Source organism: Phycomyces blakesleeanus (assembly GCF_001638985.1).
Source record: "Phycomyces blakesleeanus NRRL 1555(-) unplaced genomic scaffold PHYBLscaffold_6, whole genome shotgun sequence".
Classification (NCBI taxonomy): Eukaryota; Fungi; Mucoromycota; class Mucoromycetes; order Mucorales; family Phycomycetaceae; genus Phycomyces; species Phycomyces blakesleeanus.
The window spans coordinates 461,969-486,923 of NW_017265139.1; the positions used below are offsets into that span (position 1 = coordinate 461,969).

The window sequence follows — 24,955 nt, forward strand, 5'->3', positions numbered from 1 at the left end:
GAGGGATACTGAGACCGCATTGGCAGAAGCGAGTAAACACAAAAACAACCCAATTAAAAACGGCAAGAACGCACTAATGGAATATAAGACCACACAAAAAAGTTGATAAACCACACGGAAACAGTACGATTGGCAATCAAATAAACTTGTAGAACATCGCTAAGAATCAAGACTCTCAATGCAAGAACCATCAAACGCTTTTATACTACACTCCAGCAATATGAAACAGCGCCGCTTTCCCCCGAAAATGGATCTTTCCTTTGACCACACCTTTTCCTGTTACTTTCTTTTGTAGAATCCTCTGGCACACAAAATTAATTTACGGACATGGTAACATGTTCAAAGTCAAAGAAGCTGGCACTAGCTGCCATACTGGGCTATATACACGATGTGATAAAAAAAATCTCGATAGGAGATTCAGCTATTTAACTACTGGCACATCCCAAAGTCCGGATTTGAACCCACTCTAAGAAGTTAACATTTAGTAATTGATTTGGGATTTGAAATCAAGAAATCTGACAGTGATTTCTCTGGCAGGTGTGTATCCTTATAAAGTTCGTCGAATCGTATGACAGTCTAAAGAGAACTGATACACATTACGATCGAAGACTTTCAGCAGCAATGCATCTATCTTCATATCCCCCAAAAAAAAGAATGCAAATATGGTTAGATTAGTGGAGTTCAAGCGCAAGAAGACAATGTCATGATGTTTCAATTGGAGCATACTACATGGTGGCGGCTTCTAGTTTGCGGTTGAATAAAAATCCAAGAATATCACACATTATTCAAATAGGTCTCAATACAAGTAATAGCATTTCTACTGAGAGCACATATATTTATCTATGTATTTTAATACCGCTCCAGTCTACTGTGCAGATCCATTGGTGAAAAATGAATACGCTGCCTCTACCAGCCAAGAAGATTGTTTGTATCAACTACATAAAATTAGGTTCAGAAAACTTTGTTTGCATTTTCCGTATTACAGTTTTTTAAACCTGCTAAGTTGATTTAGGGTGCACCCTTTTTTTTATTGAAAGCTTTAATTCTATACATGGTAATTTAAAGTCGTTTTTGTAACACGATACATCAGATAACTTGCTATATGACTTTAACTACTCTTTACCAAAAGTAGTAGCCTTGTCGTATATGTGTTTAACTTATTCACTTGCTTGGAATAGGGAGACGATTGTTATGATAATGAGAGGGATAGAGAGAGAGAGAGAGAGAGAGAGAGAGAAACAGCTGTTATTAACAATTGGGCAGTAAGATATCTATATTAATATTATTTCTAAATATAATGTTTTGTTTCCAAGGTTTTTACTGTTATAAAAGAAGATTTACATTATAATTTACTTGAATTTGAGCTTATTCTATTAAAGTAAGCATGTCCAAAGAACAACTTAGTATGTTTACCGCCTCAATAATGCGCTTAAGAAAACATATATGAAAACCTTGTCGCAAGTAAGAGTTTGCAGAGACATGGAGAGAATCTTACATTATGTAACCAAATGGTAGACACAGTTTAACACACGATTTTACCCTTTTTGCTAATCGTATCCTAAACCTATGGGACAGATACTCTGGACAAGCAGATGTGTAGAGATCTGAATACTTTTTTTTTTACTGGATCAAGCTTATTTTCGGTATTTCACTCTTTACATTCTTTCTTTGGCTTTAATGTTATGCCGTGCAACCTTTTCGCAGTTGATTACTTGTCTTTTTGAGACAAAGGAGTGTGAGTTTTGAATATTAACTTTTTTCTACTAGTTATGAAAGTGTCTTTGAGGGTGGTCAAGATCATACTTTCTTGTATATAAAAGTGCAATATGTGAAATAAAATAAAGTAAAGTAGAAAACTCAAGACAAATACTCATATTTATACTAAACTTTTTGATATGCTAATATAACAATTGATATCATGTCACATATAGTGATCTTTTGCAAAGAACAAATTTATACGTTTAGTTGAGATTGTAATACATGTTAGCCAAGAGCCGTTTTATAAAATTTATGCTATACGATCTAAGAAAAATAGCAGGTAGATATGTCTTCAAGAATCCAAAGGATAGGGCCCAGCTTTAAAGTGGAAATGAAACAACAGGGTTAGAATATTTTCGCTAATTTTGTAATTCACTCGGCTTACACCTACGTTGATGGTTTAACGGATTAGCTAGCAAGTTATCTAATAAAGAGAAGGAGCTTTAAAGGCAGCATTTTATTGTATTTTATTTGAAGTCTGGTGTTGTTTTCTAGTGCTATACAGGCTCTAGCAGCGAATAGAGTCGCTTAACACAATATTAAGGTGCTTTACTCACAAAAAGCAAAGTAATTGAGCTAAATTTTTTATCTTTTCTCACTTAGAGCTAAAGTACATACTTTACATATGAGAAATTGGCCAATCTTTTTTTTTTGCAGTAGTAATTTTACCCTTTTTCTTTTTATTTCAGAGAATATTTATCGCAGTATTTTTGGAATTTCTATTATCTAGTTTTTCAATAAACATATTAGGTAAGTATTTTAAAAGAGTACAAAAGAAAACACCAGTCGTACTTAAAGTTAATGTCCGTACAGGTGAAAATATTTTATTGCGGATCTTTCTAGGCCTTGTTCACTAAGGAATATGGGTGGCCCAATAAGAGCTGAAGAATCAGTTGAAAAGAAAAACAGTAACCGCCTAAATATGAGAGGAAAGAAAGAAAGAAAAACATGCAAAAAAAGGAAAGATAATAGTCTGCGAAAAAGTAAGAGAGCACGGAAAAAACCCCTAGTCGAGGAAAACAGCTTTGAAAAAGTCTAAGATTAAGATAAATAATACAACTGGTAAGAACACAGATGGTATAAATATGTAAGAAAAAATAAATGGCATGAAAGAATTAAGAATAAGTAACTGGGTACTGAAGACACCTGGATTGGGAACGGATTTCAACAGGGATAAGAACTCCAAAGAGATATTTCGTTTAGAAACTCGGACGATCCATTTATGGAACCTGACTATACAACGGTACCAGACCAAGTCTGTTCTCATAGGCACAACCTCGGGTGGGCAAAGATGGTAAAGGCTAACGGGGAACGGTGGAGATATTGGACATAAAGTCCCAGGCCCGTACATGCGTTCAATATTTTGAGATTCCTTGTTTACATTTCTACTTATAAAATTGTCACATATTTCGCCTTTTCCTTCGGCTTCTGACTCAGAACTGTTCATAAAGAGCGCCAAAAATGGGTGACAGTAGCAGTGAGTCAAGCCAAGTGACTTGAGAGGTGAAATATTTTTAAAGATATTAAAAAAAAAAGAAAGAGAATAATGATCGATGTAACTTTTATGAATTAATGTTAACGAAATTATTTTCTAGCCAAAAAGAAAACGACTGCTGAGCAAATGAATGGCAAATGGGTGCCTAATTTCTGCACAGACTGGTACTTTCTATAATCATAGTGGAGGCTTTGAGAAGGCTAATGATTGGACCACAAAAGGTTCAAAACTCTTCCATCCCCAAAGAAGCTTCAAATTATCATGCTGCAATCTTCGTTACTTAGCCGCCCCTAGGACCATATGCCATTTTGTAGATATCGTATTAACTTTTTTTTTCGTCTGATAGCTCGGGTACGTTCCTCGTTATCTTCCACTGTGAATCTCTTTTTAACAAAATCAAGACAATAGAAAAAGGTAGTAATAAAACAACAGCCAACCGTATTATTATTATAGACAAACTTAATGGCACATTGTGGGTTGGCTATATAGTGAAATTATAAGTTCAGCGACAAGAAAATGAATATCGGTAGAAGAACAATTTTAAGAAAGAACAAATTAAAGAGAGCTAGTAAACTACTTTGGGTCATTTTTAGACACACCACTACCACTTCAAAGCTGATTTCAATGAGCGATACCGACCAAACCCCGCTGTGCCATAGTAAACTGAATGAACGCCTCATTAGAAAGTATACCATGTTTATCTTACCAAGGAACACAAGTATAATAGGACAACTCTCAAGTGTAATATAGTAGTACCAAAAAACATTATTAATAGCATTTTTAAAGACAAATGTAAAACCAAAATCAAAAAGAGACAAAATTCATAAAGATAATATCAAAGTCAAATGAGATCAAAATTTATTGTTCAAATTTTTATAAGGGGAATATAAGTTAAGTTAAATTAAATTAAGTATACTAAGATATTCCAGGCCATGCTAGTCCAGTCGAGTCCAGTCGGTTCCAGTCAAGTCCAGTCGGTTTTTTTTTTGGTCCATTTGATTTTTCTTTTGATCTTTTTTTTTGTCCAGTCAATATAAGCTAAGAGTGATAGGAGGAGGAGGAGGATTTTGGTATTGAAAAATAATAAAGGGGATAATTTGGACTTTTTGTTTTTTTTTCTTGTTTTTTTGATTCTTTTTTTTTGTCCAGTCAATTTCACAGAATAGTAATAAGAGGATGATTTTGATATTGAAAAGAATAAAAAAGATAATTTGGACTTTTTTTTTTTTTTTTTTGCTTTTTTTTTGTCCAAACACAGCACACATAATAAAGGGGATAATTTGGACTTTTTGATTTTTTTTTTTGATTTTTTTTTTAATTTTTTTTTGTCCGAACACAGCACACATAGTAAAGGGGATAATTTGGACTTTTTGATTTTGATTTTGATTTTTGATTTTGATTTTTTTTTTTGATTTTTTTTTACTTCTTTTTTTTTTGGTTTTTTTTGTCCAGTCAATTTCATGGAATAGTAATAAAAGGATGGGTTTTGATATTGAAAAGTATAAGAGAAGGGGGTTTTGGTATTGCTCTTTTTGCTCTTTCTGTTTTTTTTGAGCTTCTTTTTTTGAGCATTTTTTTTGTTTTTTGTTTTTGATCAAAGACTTCATTTGCTTTGTATGTATATGTGTAAAAAGGGATTTCATACCTTGTCCTAATCCAGAGTCTTGTTCCAGTTCGCAGCTTTGCTTCAATCCAGGTCCAGGTTCCAATGCAGAGTTCTTCCGGTTTGTTCATCTTTTTGCTTTTTTGTTTTTTTTTGTTTTTTTTTTTTGTTTTTTTTTTGTTTTTTTTTTGCTTTTTTGTTTTTTTTTGTTTTTTTTTTGTTTTTTTTTGTTTTTTTTTTGTTTTTTTTTTTGCTTTTTTTTAGAGAGAGAGGAGGGCTTAGTATATGCCTGTGTGATTTTTGGACAGGACTTAGTATAGGCCTCAAGGTCGGATTTCTTTTGATCCTTTTGGAGTGGAGGACTTAATATGTGCCTGATCATTTCTGATAGGTTTTGGTCTACGCCTCAGTTTTTGGATTTGATCCTTTTGGAGAGGAGGACTTAGTATATGCCCGTTTTTTTTACAGGACTTAGTATAGGCCTCGGATTTGGTTTTTGGTTTTTCTTTTGGAACTTGCTTTTGGAATTTTGCATTGGACCCCTTCTTGGAAATCGACTTGGCCTTGAGACTTGGATGTACAACCCAGATTTTGGACTTTGATAGAAATTGCGCCTCTACTTTTGTATGCATGTATGTATGTATATAAGTGTGTATATGTATGTTTGTATGACTATGACTATGACTATGAATATGACTATGTGTATGTGTGTGTGTGTGTGTGTGTGTGTGTGTGTGTGTGTGTGTGTGTGTGTATAAGAAAGAAATAGAAAAATAGAAATTGTGTGTGTTTGTGTGTGTATGTATTTGTCTACTTCTCTAATTGTGTACTTCTCTATTTGTTTGTATATGTTTGTGTGCTAGGACTAGTACTAGAACAGTACTTGGACAGTTTTTGGACATTTGGACTTTGACTTGGACAAGACTTGGAATTGGATTTGGACTTTGACTTGGACATAGCAATGGACCTTGGCTTGACTATTTTGGAGATTGTACTAGTGGCTATGGGGTTTGATCCGAGATAGAGAGATAGTTGTAAGCCTGATTTTTTCTCTGGTAAATATTGTTCTGTTTGTTTTTTTTTTCTGCTTTTTCTTTTTTTGTATCTTTTTTTTTCTTTTCATTTTCTTTTTATATTTTTTGTATTTCTTTTTTATATTTTTTTTCTTGTACTTCTTTTCTTTTTTGACTATCTATCTTGATTTGGCTTTGAATCTTGACAGTGACCTTGAGGGTCTCTGAAAAGCCTTTTTTCTCTGACGCGAATTTGGAGCCTGTATTTTAAATACAAAAAACAATTAGTCTATGTCTTGATATATTTCACCCTTTTCCCCGACACTTACATTAGCCTTTCTTGTGGGCCGGATTGATGTTTGCTCTGGCGCCTACTTTGACCTTTCTTGTGGGCCGGCTTGCCCTTTCTCTGGTGCGCACTTGGAGCCTGCGTTGCAACAATAAAAAACAATTAGATTATGTCTTGAGATAGTTTGGTCCTTTTCCTGACACTTACATTGGCCTGTTTTGTGGACCGGATTGGTCTTTGCTCTGGCGCATACTTTGGCCTTTCTTATGGCCCGGTGTGGCCTTTTTCGAGGCGCCCATGTTGGGCTTCTGGTGAGCCTTATCGGCTTTTGACAAGGTGTCTTGAGGACACGACATAGCCGACCATTTTGCGGCAGAAATGGAACCATCGGGTTCCCCGGCAGAAGCAACAGGAAGCAACAGGAAGCAAATGTCCGACCAGTGGGATAAATGGCTCCTACCAGTAAGATAAATGGACCCGCCAGTGGAAGGAAAATGGGCGGCTGGCAACTGGCAACTGGCAACCGGCGGCTATATAAAAAGGTCCACTGGCGAGAGATAACAGGTCCACTGGTAGGAGGAAAGGGCCTACCAGTGGGAAGCAACAAACCCACTGGCAGAAATGTCCCACTGGTGGAAGCAACAGACTAACAAAAAAAGCAACAAGCAACAGTACCTTTCAAATAACATGGACCGCCGTGGAAGGCATAGGAAAGGAACAAGCAACGGGAGGGAACAAGCAACGGGAACTAACCCAAAAAAGATGGTACCAGCCGCGCCCACCAGAAGAGACGACAGAAAGCAACCAGTAATACACAGGAATACGGACAGCGGGCTCACACGCTACACGCGCGCTTGTGGACTTGCTCGATAGACCATGTTTGACCCGTGGCTCTACTCCATCGGGCCCCTTTGAAAGAAAGAAAAAAAAAGAGAGAGAGAGAGCGGTCGGTCGCAAGAGTCCAAAATCGGCTCAAAAAGTTTAACAAAATAATATTGCCAAGACTTTATGAACGTCTTTTGAACTCTTACAGTCGCCTACTCCACAGGCTTTGATTAATTAGTATTCAAAGTTGCATCGCACATAACGTAAAAAATCATATACTTATCTTAAAGTGATCTGGCTAGCCGTTCATAAGAAAAGAAGCATGGCTATCGGAAGACCCTCTTGGCTTCTGTGTATAAACGATGACCGGCCGGACATAAACCCATATATTACCAGAAGCTCTCCATCGTCTCCACCGGTAGACACGGTCAGTACAAAGAAAAAGGAGAAAAAAAAGGAAAACCAAAGGACGCGAAAATTTTTCTATAGTTATAAAAACAAAAATGGGGAGATGATGACGCCTCCCTCACTTTAGTCCAATAAAATTCATCGAAAGTATACATCAATCAAAAGCTTGGGGGAGATAGGGGGAGGAGGATGGATGGATGGGTGCATCCTGTGTGGTGTTGGTCACGTTGATCATTTGTTTTCGTCACTACAAATACTTTTCAGGGAAAGTACCTGATTATAATATTGTATATACACAAACTGAAAAATGAAAACAGAAAGCCTTTTTAAAATATAGCACTGGTCTTGCTTTCCAACTCTTACACTCAGTACCTATATGCTTATTTTTTTGCAGTGTTATTTTGTAGTATCCTTTAAATGTATCTACTGTTTCATAAAGGCCAGGTCTTGAAAGAGTTTTTCGGAAAAATCAAAACTGTCCTGATATAAAAGATATGGGGGAAATCATGCAAATAAACAGGATAAGTCCAAACAAGGAAATCAAATATATATAAATTTATACAGGTATGTATCACATGTTTCATATTTTCTCTCACTCTCTTTGCTTCCTTTCAAAGGTTACCAAGTTACTTATGGAGTTAATAAAGCAAACACACCAAGACAAGAGGTGCTTGGTAAAGAATATAAAACATACAAGACATAAAAATTGGCTGTAGTTATTTGGCTTATTATTTATAAAATAATAATAATTTGAAGCATTTTGATAGTGTGCTTCTGCTAATCAAACAAGTCTAAGAGTACGCCTAATCGTAGCACTTTCATGTGAGTTGATGAATCACCTTTATAAAAAATATATTTCTATTAATTTAAAGAGTAATTTATGCTGCTACTCTCGAATCAGCTCTTTTATATATTCAGTATATAAGGACTCTCTCTATCTCTTACTAGGCTTATTTTATTTATTCTATATGTATCAAATAAATGTACTCTCAGCAATAGGCAGCACTATAGATTGTGTATTGAATAATGCAATTTATTCTTGTAATAAAAAGATATTTATATACACACCTTTAATAAGAATTTATATCATACACATAGTATAATAATATTATCCCAAATCTTCAAGTCTCTTATAACTTATAAAAATAAAATCTCAAGGCTAGTAATTTAACATACTATGCCTTTTACAAGTATAATTTTAAGCAGACACCCAAGTAGCTTTTATTTTGTACATGCATAAAAAGCAGGTGTCTATTTCTTATTTATTCTTTTTGAATGAAAACAGATTAGATATACAATTGAATAGTGCTTTTGTGAAAATACTTTATAATTTTGGCTAACAATATATGCTCATCAATACTACTAGCTGTATTTTACTTGAATGAAAAACATTGTGCCAATGAGTTTTAGTCTATTGTATTGCACGCTTGCAGACAATTCGGAATTATATTACTATCAATCTACAGCTTTAATTCGAATACTTTAAAGCAAGTCTTTAATATATAGAGAAAAATTACTGGTTATGTTTTGAAGTTAATCATCTTTTCTTTTGCTTTTCTGGCTGTAATCTTATATAGAAATTGTTTTAATTTTATTCGTCTTGTAGTGACAAATGTGTAAAGCTTACAGAGTTCTTCTTTTGCTAAACTGCTATCTAAAAACAAAGACTTGACAATGGCAGGTTCTAATATTTACAAGCAACTTGTGAAAAATCCATATTTTTGACTCTCTTTTATGGATTTCCTGACTGGTCTATTAGCTTGTCATTTGATCTTATAAATAACACTCTTTTTGAAAATAAAATGAAGTCTCTCGTTGAATACTATCCTTCTTTTTTGTGGATTTGCAATATTCCGCTCAGCTTATAGTTCTTTTAGCATTCTATAATTGTTTTTCTTCTTAAAAGTCTATGGATGTCATGTTGTGCCTGAGGTATTCGGGATTGTTTATGGGTTAGTATCTCAATAATGGAAAAAGTAGATACTGTGAGAGTGTTCTTTATTAAAGAGACAAAATAATATTGTTTATATCTGCTACTATTCAAATCCCTGTAATTCAAATCCCTGTTGTGTAATGGTTGGTTTACACTGTATGAGTGTGTAGTGTACGTGTGCCTGGTGTGTAACAGTTCCGGAGATCGTTAACTTGCCAGGTTCATTAGCAAGAAGGAACCAGTGTTTGGTTGTGGGGTCTATTCTTCACTCAATTGTGGTGTGTATACCACAGTGCCCAATATAGTACTCTTTTACAGACGCGACCTACTCTGTATATGCTCTGACCAATAAAAGTCCTTCTTTTATTCTGAACTCTGTACACCTTTGTTAGGCTGAATACTGCTTACATTAATTACACTTGAATTTTTTTTTTTGTTTTTGTTTTTGGAAATTCTATATATGAAGCCTATATTATTCATTCTAGAAACTTTTAAATTTTCCGCTTTGATATTGAGACGGGCTGTGTTGGTTTGTGTAAAGAAGTGACCCAAATAATTAATAGAAAAAAGAAATATATATCAATCTCCTCTAACAACTCCTTGGCCCTAATATTGGCAATTGGCAGCTTGTTCTCTTGAGAAAGCTAAAAAGAAAATAGAAGTGATGTGTAAGGATATTGTTTATTGCTTTTATCTTCCAATGTTTACATAGATATTTTGATAATAAATAAAATAATATAATTAGTAAGATATTACTAAGCTATTATTAAGATGCTGGGATAAACTATGCTTCTTTGGATAATTAATAATAAATAATAGAGAGAAATAGAGATAGATAGTTATTTTTGGGGTTCATTGTTACAATACTTATGATTTTCAATTGATTGCTGCACCAGTTGTAACAATCATGCTCTTCCCAAGATCATGACTTAACCAATTGGTCTACATAATCGATACAAAAAGATTTAGAGATATGGGATATATTTGGGCCAGCCGAAAATGTAAATATACACGCAACGTGTCAAGATTAATAAATAGAATATTGAAAATAGAATTCATGATAGCTTATATATGATGTTTTATTTCAAAAGAAAAAAAAAAGTAACAAAATTCAATTGTTTTTGAAATAGTATTTATTGTTGGTATTTATATGTTTGCTAAATTATATTCTAGTATGTGCTCAATTAATTGATGTTATGAAGCATGATTAAGAAGTGTTATTCTTCTGGAAATATCTGTGCGTACGGCGGTCATCCAGTCATATCAGTCAGAGATTTTAGACAAGAACGAATATCTACACTATTGGTAGTCTTTGAGTTTTCCAACTCAAATACTCGGATGATGTATTTGGATTATAGGTATACTAATGCGTAGTATCTAAATAAGATATTACTAGAGTAATATAAGTATGTAGATAATTTATGAATATACTGTATATATACTATATATAATTGTAAATGTCATATTATGATAAGAATATAGAGTAATAATAAACTACGTGTCAATAGTTTATGTATTAGTTAATAGAGTAAAGGCAGATTCATTAAACTGGAATTGCTAACAATAAATTATTTATGTTTCCGTCTTGATCTCAGATTCGACAGTAATCAATACTCATTTACAACCGGTCAATTCTTTTTTGCGGTCTAGGCTACAAGAAATAACATGTCATTTATAAGTCCCATCTCCCAAGGCGTTATCAATTTCTTCACTCCTGTTCCGGTATTTTATTACAGCATTTTTTATTCTTCAAATCTTCAAATAAGCAATTCTTTGTTTCCATGCCAATCCCAAATCGGTAAGCGCTAAAGATCTGATATATTTTCTCTCTTATCTTTGCCGTTATGCTTGCCCTCTATCTCTCATTCTACCATAGATTTTACTCCAATCTTTAATGCTCTTGATCGTGTCAGTTCAGATCATTCTATGTTTATATGTATTCTATCAGAGAATCCTATTTTTCTTCTCGTATTCTGAGCTTCTCTACATTTAGTATTTCTTGCTTATATTGCTTTTAACCTTAAGTGTATCGGCGTATCTTATTTTCTGGTTATATCAGTACCACCAAAATTCACACTGACTTTTAAGTCATAAAGTACATCACGGTGTCTATTTATTAATCTTTGCCTCCCCTGTAACCTGTAAAGACGTCTATTATTACTTTATAAATTTATGCTTACTTACATACCAGACTCAGTTGCTCTCTTTTTGTAATCACAAAACAATGTAATCCCCCAGTATACGTCATACACATCTCCAGATAGCTGTCTCAACTTTTTATCTGCCCATTTCGAAACAACCCACAGCAGCTTTTTGTTCAATTCACTCTGATTTGACCTTTTACTTCTGTGTTCCACTGGAAAATATAGAGAAGCCAGGAAACTGGTTTTGCTTACTGCATTTCAATGCGCACTACTCACAGATAAGAACTACATAAACAAATGCATTTTCCTTTGTGCTTCTACGTTAAGTTGATACTTCGAGGTTCCCACCTTTTTTTATTCATTTTATGGTTTTTGTAATATAATTCCGAATTGTCTGCAAGCGTGCAATACAATAGACTAAAACTCATTGGCACAATGTTTTTCATTCAAGTAAAATACAGCTAGTAGTATTGATGAGCATATATTGTTAGCCAAAATTATAAAGTATTTTCACAAAAGCACTATTCAATTGTATATCTAATCTGTTTTCATTCAAAAAGAATAAATAAGAAATAGACACCTGCTTTTTATGCATGTACAAAATAAAAGCTACTTGGGTGTCTGCTTAAAATTATACTTGTAAAAGGCATAGTATGTTAAATTACTAGCCTTGAGATTTTATTTTTATAAGTTATAAGAGACTTGAAGATTTGGGATAATATTATTATACTATGTGTATGATATAAATTCTTATTAAAGGTGTGTATATAAATATCTTTTTATTACAAGAATAAATTGCATTATTCAATACACAATCTATAGTGCTGCCTATTGCTGAGAGTACATTTATTTGATACATATAGAATAAATAAAATAAGCCTAGTAAGAGATAGAGAGAGTCCTTATATACTGAATATATAAAAGAGCTGATTCGAGAGTAGCAGCATAAATTACTCTTTAAATTAATAGAAATATATTTTTTATAAAGGTGATTCATCAACTCACATGAAAGTGCTACGATTAGGCGTACTCTTAGACTTGTTTGATTAGCAGAAGCACACTATCAAAATGCTTCAAATTATTATTATTTTATAAATAATAAGCCAAATAACTACAGCCAATTTTTATGTCTTGTATGTTTTATATTCTTTACCAAGCACCTCTTGTCTTGGTGTGTTTGCTTTATTAACTCCATAAGTAACTTGGTAACCTTTGAAAGGAAGCAAAGAGAGTGAGAGAAAATATGAAACATGTGATACATACCTGTATAAATTTATATATATTTGATTTCCTTGTTTGGACTTATCCTGTTTATTTGCATGATTTCCCCCATATCTTTTATATCAGGACAGTTTTGATTTTTCCGAAAAACTCTTTCAAGACCTGGCCTTTATGAAACAGTAGATACATTTAAAGGATACTACAAAATAACACTGCAAAAAAATAAGCATATAGGTACTGAGTGTAAGAGTTGGAAAGCAAGACCAGTGCTATATTTTAAAAAGGCTTTCTGTTTTCATTTTTCAGTTTGTGTATATACAATATTATAATCAGGTACTTTCCCTGAAAAGTATTTGTAGTGACGAAAACAAATGATCAACGTGACCAACACCACACAGGATGCACCCATCCATCCATCCTCCTCCCCCTATCTCCCCCAAGCTTTTGATTGATGTATACTTTCGATGAATTTTATTGGACTAAAGTGAGGGAGGCGTCATCATCTCCCCATTTTTGTTTTTATAACTATAGAAAAATTTTCGCGTCCTTTGGTTTTCCTTTTTTTTCTCCTTTTTCTTTGTACTGACCGTGTCTACCGGTGGAGACGATGGAGAGCTTCTGGTAATATATGGGTTTATGTCCGGCCGGTCATCGTTTATACACAGAAGCCAAGAGGGTCTTCCGATAGCCATGCTTCTTTTCTTATGAACGGCTAGCCAGATCACTTTAAGATAAGTATATGATTTTTTACGTTATGTGCGATGCAACTTTGAATACTAATTAATCAAAGCCTGTGGAGTAGGCGACTGTAAGAGTTCAAAAGACGTTCATAAAGTCTTGGCAATATTATTTTGTTAAACTTTTTGAGCCGATTTTGGACTCTTGCGACCGACCGCTCTCTCTCTCTCTTTTTTTTTCTTTCTTTCAAAGGGGCCCGATGGAGTAGAGCCACGGGTCAAACATGGTCTATCGAGCAAGTCCACAAGCGCGCGTGTAGCGTGTGAGCCCGCTGTCCGTATTCCTGTGTATTACTGGTTGCTTTCTGTCGTCTCTTCTGGTGGGCGCGGCTGGTACCATCTTTTTTGGGTTAGTTCCCGTTGCTTGTTCCCTCCCGTTGCTTGTTCCTTTCCTATGCCTTCCACGGCGGTCCATGTTATTTGAAAGGTACTGTTGCTTGTTGCTTTTTTTGTTAGTCTGTTGCTTCCACCAGTGGGACATTTCTGCCAGTGGGTTTGTTGCTTCCCACTGGTAGGCCCTTTCCTCCTACCAGTGGACCTGTTATCTCTCGCCAGTGGACCTTTTTATATAGCCGCCGGTTGCCAGTTGCCAGTTGCCAGCCGCCCATTTTCCTTCCACTGGCGGGTCCATTTATCTTACTGGTAGGAGCCATTTATCCCACTGGTCGGACATTTGCTTCCTGTTGCTTCCTGTTGCTTCTGCCGGGGAACCCGATGGTTCCATTTCTGCCGCAAAATGGTCGGCTATGTCGTGTCCTCAAGACACCTTGTCAAAAGCCGATAAGGCTCACCAGAAGCCCAACATGGGCGCCTCGAAAAAGGCCACACCGGGCCATAAGAAAGGCCAAAGTATGCGCCAGAGCAAAGACCAATCCGGTCCACAAAACAGGCCAATGTAAGTGTCAGGAAAAGGACCAAACTATCTCAAGACATAATCTAATTGTTTTTTATTGTTGCAACGCAGGCTCCAAGTGCGCACCAGAGAAAGGGCAAGCCGGCCCACAAGAAAGGTCAAAGTAGGCGCCAGAGCAAACATCAATCCGGCCCACAAGAAAGGCTAATGTAAGTGTCGGGGAAAAGGGTGAAATATATCAAGACATAGACTAATTGTTTTTTGTATTTAAAATACAGGCTCCAAATTCGCGTCAGAGAAAAAAGGCTTTTCAGAGACCCTCAAGGTCACTGTCAAGATTCAAAGCCAAATCAAGATAGATAGTCAAAAAAGAAAAGAAGTACAAGAAAAAAAATATAAAAAAGAAATACAAAAAATATAAAAAGAAAATGAAAAGAAAAAAAAAGATACAAAAAAAGAAAAAGCAGAAAAAAAAAACAAACAGAACAATATTTACCAGAGAAAAAATCAGGCTTACAACTATCTCTCTATCTCGGATCAAACCCCATAGCCACTAGTACAATCTCCAAAATAGTCAAGCCAAGGTCCATTGCTATGTCCAAGTCAAAGTCCAAATCCAATTCCAAGTCTTGTCCAAGTCAAAGTCCAAATGTCCAAAAACTGTCCAAGTACTGTTCTAGTACTAGTCCTAGCACACAAACATATACAAACAAATAGAGAAGTACACAATTAGAGAAGTAGACAAATACATACACACACAAACACACACAATTTCTATTTTTCTATTTCTTTCTTATACACACACACACACACACACACACACACACACACACACACACACACACATACACATAGTCATATTCATAGTCATAGTCATAGTCATACAAACATACATATACACACTTATATACATACATACATGCATACAAAAGTAGAGGCGCAATTTCTATCAAAGTCCAAAATCTGGGTTGTACATCCAAGTCTCAAGGCCAAGTCGATTTCCAAGAAGGGGTCCAATGCAAAATTCCAAAAGCAAGTTCCAAAAGAAAAACCAAAAACCAAATCCGAGGCCTATACTAAGTCCTGTAAAAAAAACGGGCATATACTAAGTCCTCCTCTCCAAAAGGATCAAATCCAAAAACTGAGGCGTAGACCAAAACCTATCAGAAATGATCAGGCACATATTAAGTCCTCCACTCCAAAAGGATCAAAAGAAATCCGACCTTGAGGCCTATACTAAGTCCTGTCCAAAAATCACACAGGCATATACTAAGCCCTCCTCTCTCTCTAAAAAAAAGCAAAAAAAAAAACAAAAAAAAAACAAAAAAAAACAAAAAAAAAACAAAAAAAAACAAAAAAGCAAAAAAAAAACAAAAAAAAAACAAAAAAAAAAAACAAAAAAAAACAAAAAAGCAAAAAGATGAACAAACCGGAAGAACTCTGCATTGGAACCTGGACCTGGATTGAAGCAAAGCTGCGAACTGGAACAAGACTCTGGATTAGGACAAGGTATGAAATCCCTTTTTACACATATACATACAAAGCAAATGAAGTCTTTGATCAAAAACAAAAAACAAAAAAAATGCTCAAAAAAAGAAGCTCAAAAAAAACAGAAAGAGCAAAAAGAGCAATACCAAAACCCCCTTCTCTTATACTTTTCAATATCAAAACCCATCCTTTTATTACTATTCCATGAAATTGACTGGACAAAAAAAACCAAAAAAAAAAGAAGTAAAAAAAAATCAAAAAAAAAAATCAAAATCAAAAATCAAAATCAAAATCAAAAAGTCCAAATTATCCCCTTTACTATGTGTGCTGTGTTCGGACAAAAAAAAATTAAAAAAAAAATCAAAAAAAAAAATCAAAAAGTCCAAATTATCCCCTTTATTATGTGTGCTGTGTTTGGACAAAAAAAAAGCAAAAAAAAAAAAAAAAAAGTCCAAATTATCTTTTTTATTCTTTTCAATATCAAAATCATCCTCTTATTACTATTCTGTGAAATTGACTGGACAAAAAAAAAGAATCAAAAAAACAAGAAAAAAAAACAAAAAGTCCAAATTATCCCCTTTATTATTTTTCAATACCAAAATCCTCCTCCTCCTCCTATCACTCTTAGCTTATATTGACTGGACAAAAAAAAAGATCAAAAGAAAAATCAAATGGACCAAAAAAAAAACCGACTGGACTTGACTGGAACCGACTGGACTCGACTGGACTAGCATGGCCTGGAATATCTTAGTATACTTAATTTAATTTAACTTAACTTATATTCCCCTTATAAAAATTTGAACAATAAATTTTGATCTCATTTGACTTTGATATTATCTTTATGAATTTTGTCTCTTTTTGATTTTGGTTTTACATTTGTCTTTAAAAATGCTATTAATAATGTTTTTTGGTACTACTATATTACACTTGAGAGTTGTCCTATTATACTTGTGTTCCTTGGTAAGATAAACATGGTATACTTTCTAATGAGGCGTTCATTCAGTTTACTATGGCACAGCGGGGTTTGGTCGGTATCGCTCATTGAAATCAGCTTTGAAGTGGTAGTGGTGTGTCTAAAAATGACCCAAAGTAGTTTACTAGCTCTCTTTAATTTGTTCTTTCTTAAAATTGTTCTTCTACCGATATTCATTTTCTTGTCGCTGAACTTATAATTTCACTATATAGCCAACCCACAATGTGCCATTAAGTTTGTCTATAATAATAATACGGTTGGCTGTTGTTTTATTACTACCTTTTTCTATTGTCTTGATTTTGTTAAAAAGAGATTCACAGTGGAAGATAACGAGGAACGTACCCGAGCTATCAGACGAAAAAAAAAGTTAATACGATATCTACAAAATGGCATATGGTCCTAGGGGCGGCTAAGTAACGAAGATTGCAGCATGATAATTTGAAGCTTCTTTGGGGATGGAAGAGTTTTGAACCTTTTGTGGTCCAATCATTAGCCTTCTCAAAGCCTCCACTATGATTATAGAAAGTACCAGTCTGTGCAGAAATTAGGCACCCATTTGCCATTCATTTGCTCAGCAGTCGTTTTCTTTTTGGCTAGAAAATAATTTCGTTAACATTAATTCATAAAAGTTACATCGATCATTATTCTCTTTCTTTTTTTTTTAATATCTTTAAAAATATTTCACCTCTCAAGTCACTTGGCTTGACTCACTGCTACTGTCACCCATTTTTGGCGCTCTTTATGAACAGTTCTGAGTCAGAAGCCGAAGGAAAAGGCGAAATATGTGACAATTTTATAAGTAGAAATGTAAACAAGGAATCTCAAAATATTGAACGCATGTACGGGCCTGGGACTTTATGTCCAATATCTCCACCGTTCCCCGTTAGCCTTTACCATCTTTGCCCACCCGAGGTTGTGCCTATGAGAACAGACTTGGTCTGGTACCGTTGTATAGTCAGGTTCCATAAATGGATCGTCCGAGTTTCTAAACGAAATATCTCTTTGGAGTTCTTATCCCTGTTGAAATCCGTTCCCAATCCAGGTGTCTTCAGTACCCAGTTACTTATTCTTAATTCTTTCATGCCATTTATTTTTTCTTACATATTTATACCATCTGTGTTCTTACCAGTTGTATTATTTATCTTAATCTTAGACTTTTTCAAAGCTGTTTTCCTCGACTAGGGGTTTTTTCCGTGCTCTCTTACTTTTTCGCAGACTATTATCTTTCCTTTTTTTGCATGTTTTTCTTTCTTTCTTTCCTCTCATATTTAGGCGGTTACTGTTTTTCTTTTCAACTGATTCTTCAGCTCTTATTGGGCCACCCATATTCCTTAGTGAACAAGGCCTAGAAAGATCCGCAATAAAATATTTTCACCTGTACGGACATTAACTTTAAGTACGACTGGTGTTTTCTTTTGTACTCTTTTAAAATACTTACCTAATATGTTTATTGAAAAACTAGATAATAGAAATTCCAAAAATACTGCGATAAATATTCTCTGAAATAAAAAGAAAAAGGGTAAAATTACTACTGCAAAAAAAAAAGATTGGCCAATTTCTCATATGTAAAGTATGTACTTTAGCTCTAAGTGAGAAAAGATAAAAAATTTAGCTCAATTACTTTGCTTTTTGTGAGTAAAGCACCTTAATATTGTGTTAAGCGACTCTATTCGCTGCTAGAGCCTGTATAGCACTAGAAAACAACACCAGACTTCAAATAAAATACAATAAAATGCTGCCTTTAAAGCTCCTTCTCTTTATTAGATAACTTGCTAGCTAATCCGTTAAACCATCAACGTAGGTGTAAGCCGAGTGAATTACAAAATTAGCGAAAATATTCTAACCCTGTTGTTTCATTTCCACTTTAAAGCTGGGCCCTATCCTTTGGATTCTTGAAGACATATCTACCTGCTATTTTTCTTAGATCGTATAGCATAAATTTTATAAAACGGCTCTTGGCTAACATGTATTACAATCTCAACTAAACGTATAAATTTGTTCTTTGCAAAAGATCACTATATGTGACATGATATCAATTGTTATATTAGCATATCAAAAAGTTTAGTATAAATATGAGTATTTGTCTTGAGTTTTCTACTTTACTTTATTTTATTTCACATATTGCACTTTTATATACAAGAAAGTATGATCTTGACCACCCTCAAAGACACTTTCATAACTAGTAGAAAAAAGTTAATATTCAAAACTCACACTCCTTTGTCTCAAAAAGACAAGTAATCAACTGCGAAAAGGTTGCACGGCATAACATTAAAGCCAAAGAAAGAATGTAAAGAGTGAAATACCGAAAATAAGCTTGATCCAGTAAAAAAAAAAGTATTCAGATCTCTACACATCTGCTTGTCCAGAGTATCTGTCCCATAGGTTTAGGATACGATTAGCAAAAAGGGTAAAATCGTGTGTTAAACTGTGTCTACCATTTGGTTACATAATGTAAGATTCTCTCCATGTCTCTGCAAACTCTTACTTGCGACAAGGTTTTCATATATGTTTTCTTAAGCGCATTATTGAGGCGGTAAACATACTAAGTTGTTCTTTGGACATGCTTACTTTAATAGAATAAGCTCAAATTCAAGTAAATTATAACGTAAATCTTCTTTTATAACAGTAAAAACCTTGGAAACAAAACATTATATTTAGAAATAATATTAATATAGATATCTTACTGCCCAATTGTTAATAACAGCTGTTTCTCTCTCTCTCTCTCTCTCTCTATCCCTCTCATTATCATAACAATCGTCTCCCTATTCAAAGCAAGTGAATAAGTTAAACACATATACGACAAGGCTACTACTTTTGGTAAAGAGTAGTTAAAGTCATATAGGAAGTTATCTGATGTATCGTGTTACAAAAACGACTTTAAATTACCATGTATAGAATTAAAGCTTTCAATAAAAAAAATGTCCTCTTTTTAAAAATTGTCTATTATAAAAAATAAGGTGCGCCCTATCGCTATCATTTTTTATTTCTCATGGGTTAAATTTTTAATATGAGCACTCTAACTGTTAATAGCATCTCCTTTTCTTTTCTTTACCTGTTCTTTATAATAATAGTTAACTAATTATAATATCATCTCTTCCACCAAAAGCATAATCTTCTCAATCCTAGTGGCAATGAAAAAAATACTAGCTAATCAGAGTCGCTTCATTTTTTTTTTAGAAAAAAAGCTTTCATCCAATAGTACGGCTTACATTTTTACCTTCTTTTTTTAACCCTTTTTTGAACTTTTAGTCTGTCCACACCATTTCTTTTTTTTTTAAAAAAAAACCGTACACTCATTTATAATTGAGCATCCTCGGGAAATAAAAGTACACTTTATTACTCATTCGAGAGAACCAAGCAACGGTCCCAACCCTGACGATCCTTACGCACTTCTAATACTTTCCAATCAGACCAGATATCTTTGACCTTGTCCATCATTCCCTTTCCACACTCCAGAATTACTCTTCCATTGTGCTGACAAACTAATCGATGAGCAATTGAATGAAGAATCCGATAAAATTCAAACCCTTCTTCGCCTGCAAATAAAGCCTCGGCTGGCTCATGGCTCAGACGAGCCATTTGTTGGGCCTCCTTCTTGGTGGTCTTGCGGTGAAGATAGGGTGGGTTGCACACTAGGATATCGTATAGCTGTACAGGATCCTCCATCAACGCCATATCTTTACACAGCCATCCAACTCGATCTTCAAGACCGAGCAGCTGTGCATTTTGAGTTGCTACTTCCAGCGCAGCCTTGCTAATATCTACACCTACTCCTCTACTCTGCGGAGAATTATGAAGGACGGACAACAAAAGGTTTCCGCACCCTGTTCCAACATCCAGCACGCGTGTTGTTTGTTTTTCCTGTGGCAAGTATTCCAGCACTGCCTCCACCAGGATCTCTGAACTAGGACGAGGTACCAAACATGACTCGTTGACCTTAAAGCAAAGTCCATAAAACCTCTACAATCAAATTAAATTCAATTAAATTATTATCTGTATGTGTAGTGTATATGTGCATATCTGAGGAAATGGATAAAACTACAAAATGAATTGTAAGTTAATCGTACCTTCTCTCCAAGCACATAGGCCAATGGTTTGTTAGTATCTCCTCTATCGACTTCATCCACACCGGCGTACTTGAGTTGTTCCTCTTCAGCATCTCGACGACGTTGCCAGAATTTCGTCTCACGTTCGCGCAGGTGAGCAAACTTCACGGGTTCGGCGTTCTTGAACTCGAGTGGCTGCTGCGTAACAGGGTGTACAAATCCAAGATGAGTCAAGGACATGCAGAGACCTTTTTTACTGCTTGATTTGAGATATCTTGTGTAGATTGACTTGCCAATAATAGGATAACCAGTCAGGTAAAATAAGCGTCGGATTTCAGAATTTTGCAGAGGTGTTTGGAGATCTAGATGGAGTGTAGACAAGTAGTTTGCTTGATTCGATCGAGTAATGGTCTCTACTGTAATAGATCTGATTATTGATTCAAGATCAAATGGTCTGGCCCTGGTTCTTGCGATCACGCTTAGATCTTCTTCATCTTCATTCTCCATTGCTTCTGTCAGATCCACATTATTCAGAACCACTACATTTCCAAGATCTGGCACTGTGGACAAAAAGTCATTAGGGACATTGCCATGGCACACTACACTCATTCCCATTGTCATGTTTCCGGACTCATAAATATCCAATAGAGCTTTTTGAATTTTTTCTGACTTTGCTATGATTAACTAAGATTATCAAATATGTAAGTGATATTATACATAAATATACACAAAAGAACAAAATACTTACCAGCCCTGAGCCTGCTTTCTGAAGCATAAACACACATTGCATTGTATCATGATCAAGGTTGAGAGCATATAAAATAGCCTTTTCATAATCTCCAAAGTTCTGTACAAACCATTAAGTAACCTGTCTGTAGACACACATACACACACATATAGAGAGAAAGAGAGAAAGGGGTACTTTATCCTTTATTTAAAACATACTTGACCTGGTGCTTTCCAGACAACAGCCAAATGCTCATCTTGGTACCGAATATCAAGATCAACGTTCTCCATCCGGGTCTTTTCTTCCATTGTTTGGTTGTAATTGACTTCTACTACATCACCTTCTCTTAAGATTCTTGTTTCTTCAATTGCTTGACCGTTGACAAAAATTTCTTTTCTTTTGAACGATCTGTGGACATTTTCTTTGGATTGAACTACGTCTCTGTGATAAGCCAATAACCATTTTTTTGCTCGAACGCCATCACTAGAAGCAAGAACGGTGTCTCGGAAATGATTGATACGTTCAGCCTCCATCTATCTATCTATCTGTATCTATATATATATATATATATATATTCTTGCTCCTCTTTATTTCAGGAAACAGAAGAAAGAAGAAGAAGCAGAAGAAGGAAATCATTGGGATCCAAATAAAATAAAATTAAGTCAAAAATATTGTTGCTCGTTTTCTGGCTCAATTGTCTTTCAAATATATTATACGGCTGTATGTATGTGTGTGTATAAATTTATTGTGGTGATTCAAGGTATCATTTTTTAAAGTCCAGATTCGTACTTTTTATTTGTACTTTTGAATGGACTCTTTAACGCAGGAGAGGTCTTCGTTGAGATTGGTCATCCTCTTCGTCGTTGTCTTCTACCTTTTTGTATTCTTGTTTTCTTCTCTTGCAGCACAAGACCTTGCCTAGCATGTGCCACCCACCTACAAACAGGCCCTTGATGTCCTGGAACAAACTAGCCCGTCCTTCCTCAATACGTTCAGGTCGTAATCTGTGACGGCTGTCAATTATCACCCGAATGCAAGCCTTGATGTATGTGTATGTGAATTTATTATTATCATTATCATTGACAAGATCATAGCCACAATCATCATAAGTATCATTATCATTATCATTATTAGTATTAATATTATTTTGTTTTTTATTTTTTAAAAAATTAAAATTAAAATTAAAATTAAAATTAAAATTAAAATTAAAATTAAAATTAAAATTAAAATTAAAAAATTAAAATTAAAAAATTAAAGTTAAAAAGAGTTTAAACCCCTTATTTTATATCTATCTTTTTCTCTCTTTTAAAAAATAGAAATACAAATGAAAACTTACAACAACAGCGCTAAGAACACCTAGTGCGGTACTGGCAGATATCAGGAACATGATGATTTGTTGGTAACGGACGGCATTCATGACAGATGCACCACCAAGAATCTGACCAGTCATCATGCCTGGGATTGAAATAAGTCCGATAACGGACATTTGATTGATGGTTGGTAGCATAGCCAGTCTGACGGCCTCTATGGCAATTGAACGGCCTGCTTCCCATCTACTGGCTCCACAAGCCAGATAGGTTTCCATGTGTTCCTTGTTGGTTGTGAGACTCGAAAGGCAGCTACTGAGTGCAACGGCCATTCCGCTCATCATGTTGCCCAGCAGCATGCCCATAGTAGGAATAAATGTCTCGGGTATCCAAAACGGATCTTGGCGCATGGCCCATTTTGCACCAATGATTCCGATAAAAAGGGTAGAAAAGCCAGTTGACACCAGTACTGACATAAACTGCCAAATAAATTCCAAAAAAAAATACAAAATGAAATTTACACATGGCCACATGTCCAATTTTTTTTTTTAAAAAAAAAAAGATATGTAGATGATTAGAAATAAATAAGAAAAATTCATCGATCGGTTGATTGATCAACCCACAAGGTCCGCAATAATAATAAGACTACCATTGGTAAGTGGTAGTAATAGTAGTAGTAGTAATATTATCATAAACCACATTAAAGTTAAATCAGCGCACACATGCACTGAATTCATCTCATCTCATCGGTTTTCATTTTGTTTTTTTGTTTTTGTTTTTGTTTTATTACCATGCCTTTGTAAGTTAGCTTGGACTTGTTGTACACAGTTTCATAGGCACCAAGGATAATAAGAACAACTAGGGTGGTGTAAAGGGAAAAACATAAATATAAGTTTTTTTTTAAAAAATAATAAAGAATATTATAATAGAATTAGTTCACCTATGTTTATATATGCCATCAAGACTTACAAGTCATCAACATAACCAAGGCCGGATGTCGAGCTTTAAAAACATCCTCAAGTATGTAACCCTATAAAAATTATATGTTAAGTATAACAATTATTTAAAACAAATAAATAAATAAATAAAATCATTTCTTGTTTCTTATTCTTTTAATTACTAATATTGCAAGTGTGCACGAGTCATATACAAACATGCATATATATATATATATATATATATATATATATGTATGTATGTATGTATTTTTACGTTCGTAGTGTGGTGTGGTGTGGTGTGGTGTGGTGTAGTGTAGTGTAGTGTAGTATGTGAATTATACCATGATTGTGAGTTGAATAAGACATCGAATAGCAGAAATTATCAATGACTTCTCAAGACGAAGTCCAAGAAGAATTGAAATGAGACCTAGATGTTATATAGATTTAAAAGAAAAAAACGTAATGAGCGATTCAGTGCAATCAATATGTATATATATATATATTATATTTTGAATATGCTTAAAAGAGTCATACCGTTTATAAGAATAAAAGAAGAAGCAAAGGCCACGTTAACCCAAGTGAGACTTGGGATAACTTTCTCTGGAGCATCAGCTAGGGTGCCATTGGCAGCTAATCCCGTCAACTCAAGCAAGAGAGATGTAGGCATTAGGTAGGAATTTTTGAAAAAATTGTTCGTCCAAGCAAGCCCACAAATCAAACAGAGAAAGAGAGAGAGAGAGAGAGATATAGAGGCAGAAATTAATAACTAAAAATTAAAATAAGCACATATAAAAAAGGAAAAGCAAGAAAAAGAATGCTAGATAATTATGACATCATCCAAGGACACCACTAACGAACATTACTATGTTATCTACTTATCTACTTATATTCCTCTAAATTTTAAGAGGGTTGTAAAGATTAATAAGATAGGCTTTGGTAGATCATCATCATTCATTTTTTACTCTATTCTATTTTCTGCGCTGATTTTCTTATTCTTATTCTTTGATTTAAGAGCGGACTTCATCAATAGATCTAATTTTATTAATGAATTTGAAAAATATGAAAGAATTACAATATAAATATATGTATATACCAAGTTTCAATTTAATACATAGTTTTTCTTACCGTAATATAATGGTAATGTACTAGTAACATTTATCCGAAATGTAACTCTGCACAGAAATGTATATTTTTTTT

At 34.4% G+C, this 24,955-nt stretch overlaps 6 protein-coding genes across 6 annotated transcripts; 2 read left to right on the forward strand and 4 right to left on the reverse strand.

Moving 5' to 3' along the window:
* Positions 1-2,764: 2,764 nt before the first annotated feature.
* Positions 2,765-4,019, reverse strand: PHYBLDRAFT_165880 (hypothetical protein; the record flags this gene model as incomplete). Its single annotated transcript, XM_018435320.1, has 2 exons — positions 2,765-3,253; positions 3,960-4,019. The coding sequence occupies 2 exons, from the start codon at positions 4,017-4,019 to the stop codon at positions 2,765-2,767; spliced, it is 549 nt and encodes a 182-aa protein (XP_018293942.1).
* A 2,180-nt stretch (positions 4,020-6,199) lies between these two features.
* Positions 6,200-7,598, reverse strand: PHYBLDRAFT_142886 (hypothetical protein; the record flags this gene model as incomplete). The annotated part of the gene is made up of 6 exons (XM_018430889.1): positions 6,200-6,296; positions 6,366-6,688; positions 6,768-6,804; positions 6,928-7,067; positions 7,377-7,466; positions 7,545-7,598. The coding sequence occupies 6 exons, from the start codon at positions 7,596-7,598 to the stop codon at positions 6,200-6,202; spliced, it is 741 nt and encodes a 246-aa protein (XP_018293943.1).
* Positions 7,599-13,088: 5,490 nt separating this feature from the next.
* On the forward strand, positions 13,089-14,487 carry PHYBLDRAFT_142887 (hypothetical protein; the record flags this gene model as incomplete). Its single annotated transcript, XM_018430890.1, has 6 exons — positions 13,089-13,142; positions 13,221-13,310; positions 13,620-13,759; positions 13,883-13,919; positions 13,999-14,321; positions 14,391-14,487. The coding sequence occupies 6 exons, from the start codon at positions 13,089-13,091 to the stop codon at positions 14,485-14,487; spliced, it is 741 nt and encodes a 246-aa protein (XP_018293944.1).
* A 2,180-nt stretch (positions 14,488-16,667) lies between these two features.
* On the forward strand, positions 16,668-17,922 carry PHYBLDRAFT_165882 (hypothetical protein; the record flags this gene model as incomplete). Its single annotated transcript, XM_018435321.1, has 2 exons — positions 16,668-16,727; positions 17,434-17,922. 2 exons carry the CDS (start codon positions 16,668-16,670, stop codon positions 17,920-17,922), a joined length of 549 nt encoding a protein of 182 aa, XP_018293945.1.
* Positions 17,923-19,086: 1,164 nt separating this feature from the next.
* Positions 19,087-22,107, reverse strand: PHYBLDRAFT_186069 (hypothetical protein; the record flags this gene model as incomplete). The annotated part of the gene is made up of 9 exons (XM_018439186.1): positions 21,732-22,107; positions 21,535-21,633; positions 20,808-21,470; positions 20,081-20,700; positions 19,958-20,005; positions 19,793-19,797; positions 19,627-19,643; positions 19,309-19,373; positions 19,087-19,171 (listed from the first exon to the last, which is right to left on the reverse strand). The coding sequence occupies exons 1-9, from the start codon at positions 22,044-22,046 to the stop codon at positions 19,087-19,089; spliced, it is 1,917 nt and encodes a 638-aa protein (XP_018293946.1). The 5' UTR covers positions 22,047-22,107.
* Positions 22,108-22,330: 223 nt separating this feature from the next.
* PHYBLDRAFT_186070 (hypothetical protein) lies at positions 22,331-24,478 on the reverse strand (the record flags this gene model as incomplete). Its single annotated transcript, XM_018439187.1, has 6 exons — positions 24,293-24,478; positions 24,100-24,185; positions 23,790-23,850; positions 23,611-23,678; positions 22,850-23,299; positions 22,331-22,552 (listed from the first exon to the last, which is right to left on the reverse strand). The coding sequence occupies exons 1-6, from the start codon at positions 24,423-24,425 to the stop codon at positions 22,331-22,333; spliced, it is 1,020 nt and encodes a 339-aa protein (XP_018293947.1). The 5' UTR covers positions 24,426-24,478.
* Between the last annotated feature and the right edge of the window lie 477 nt (positions 24,479-24,955).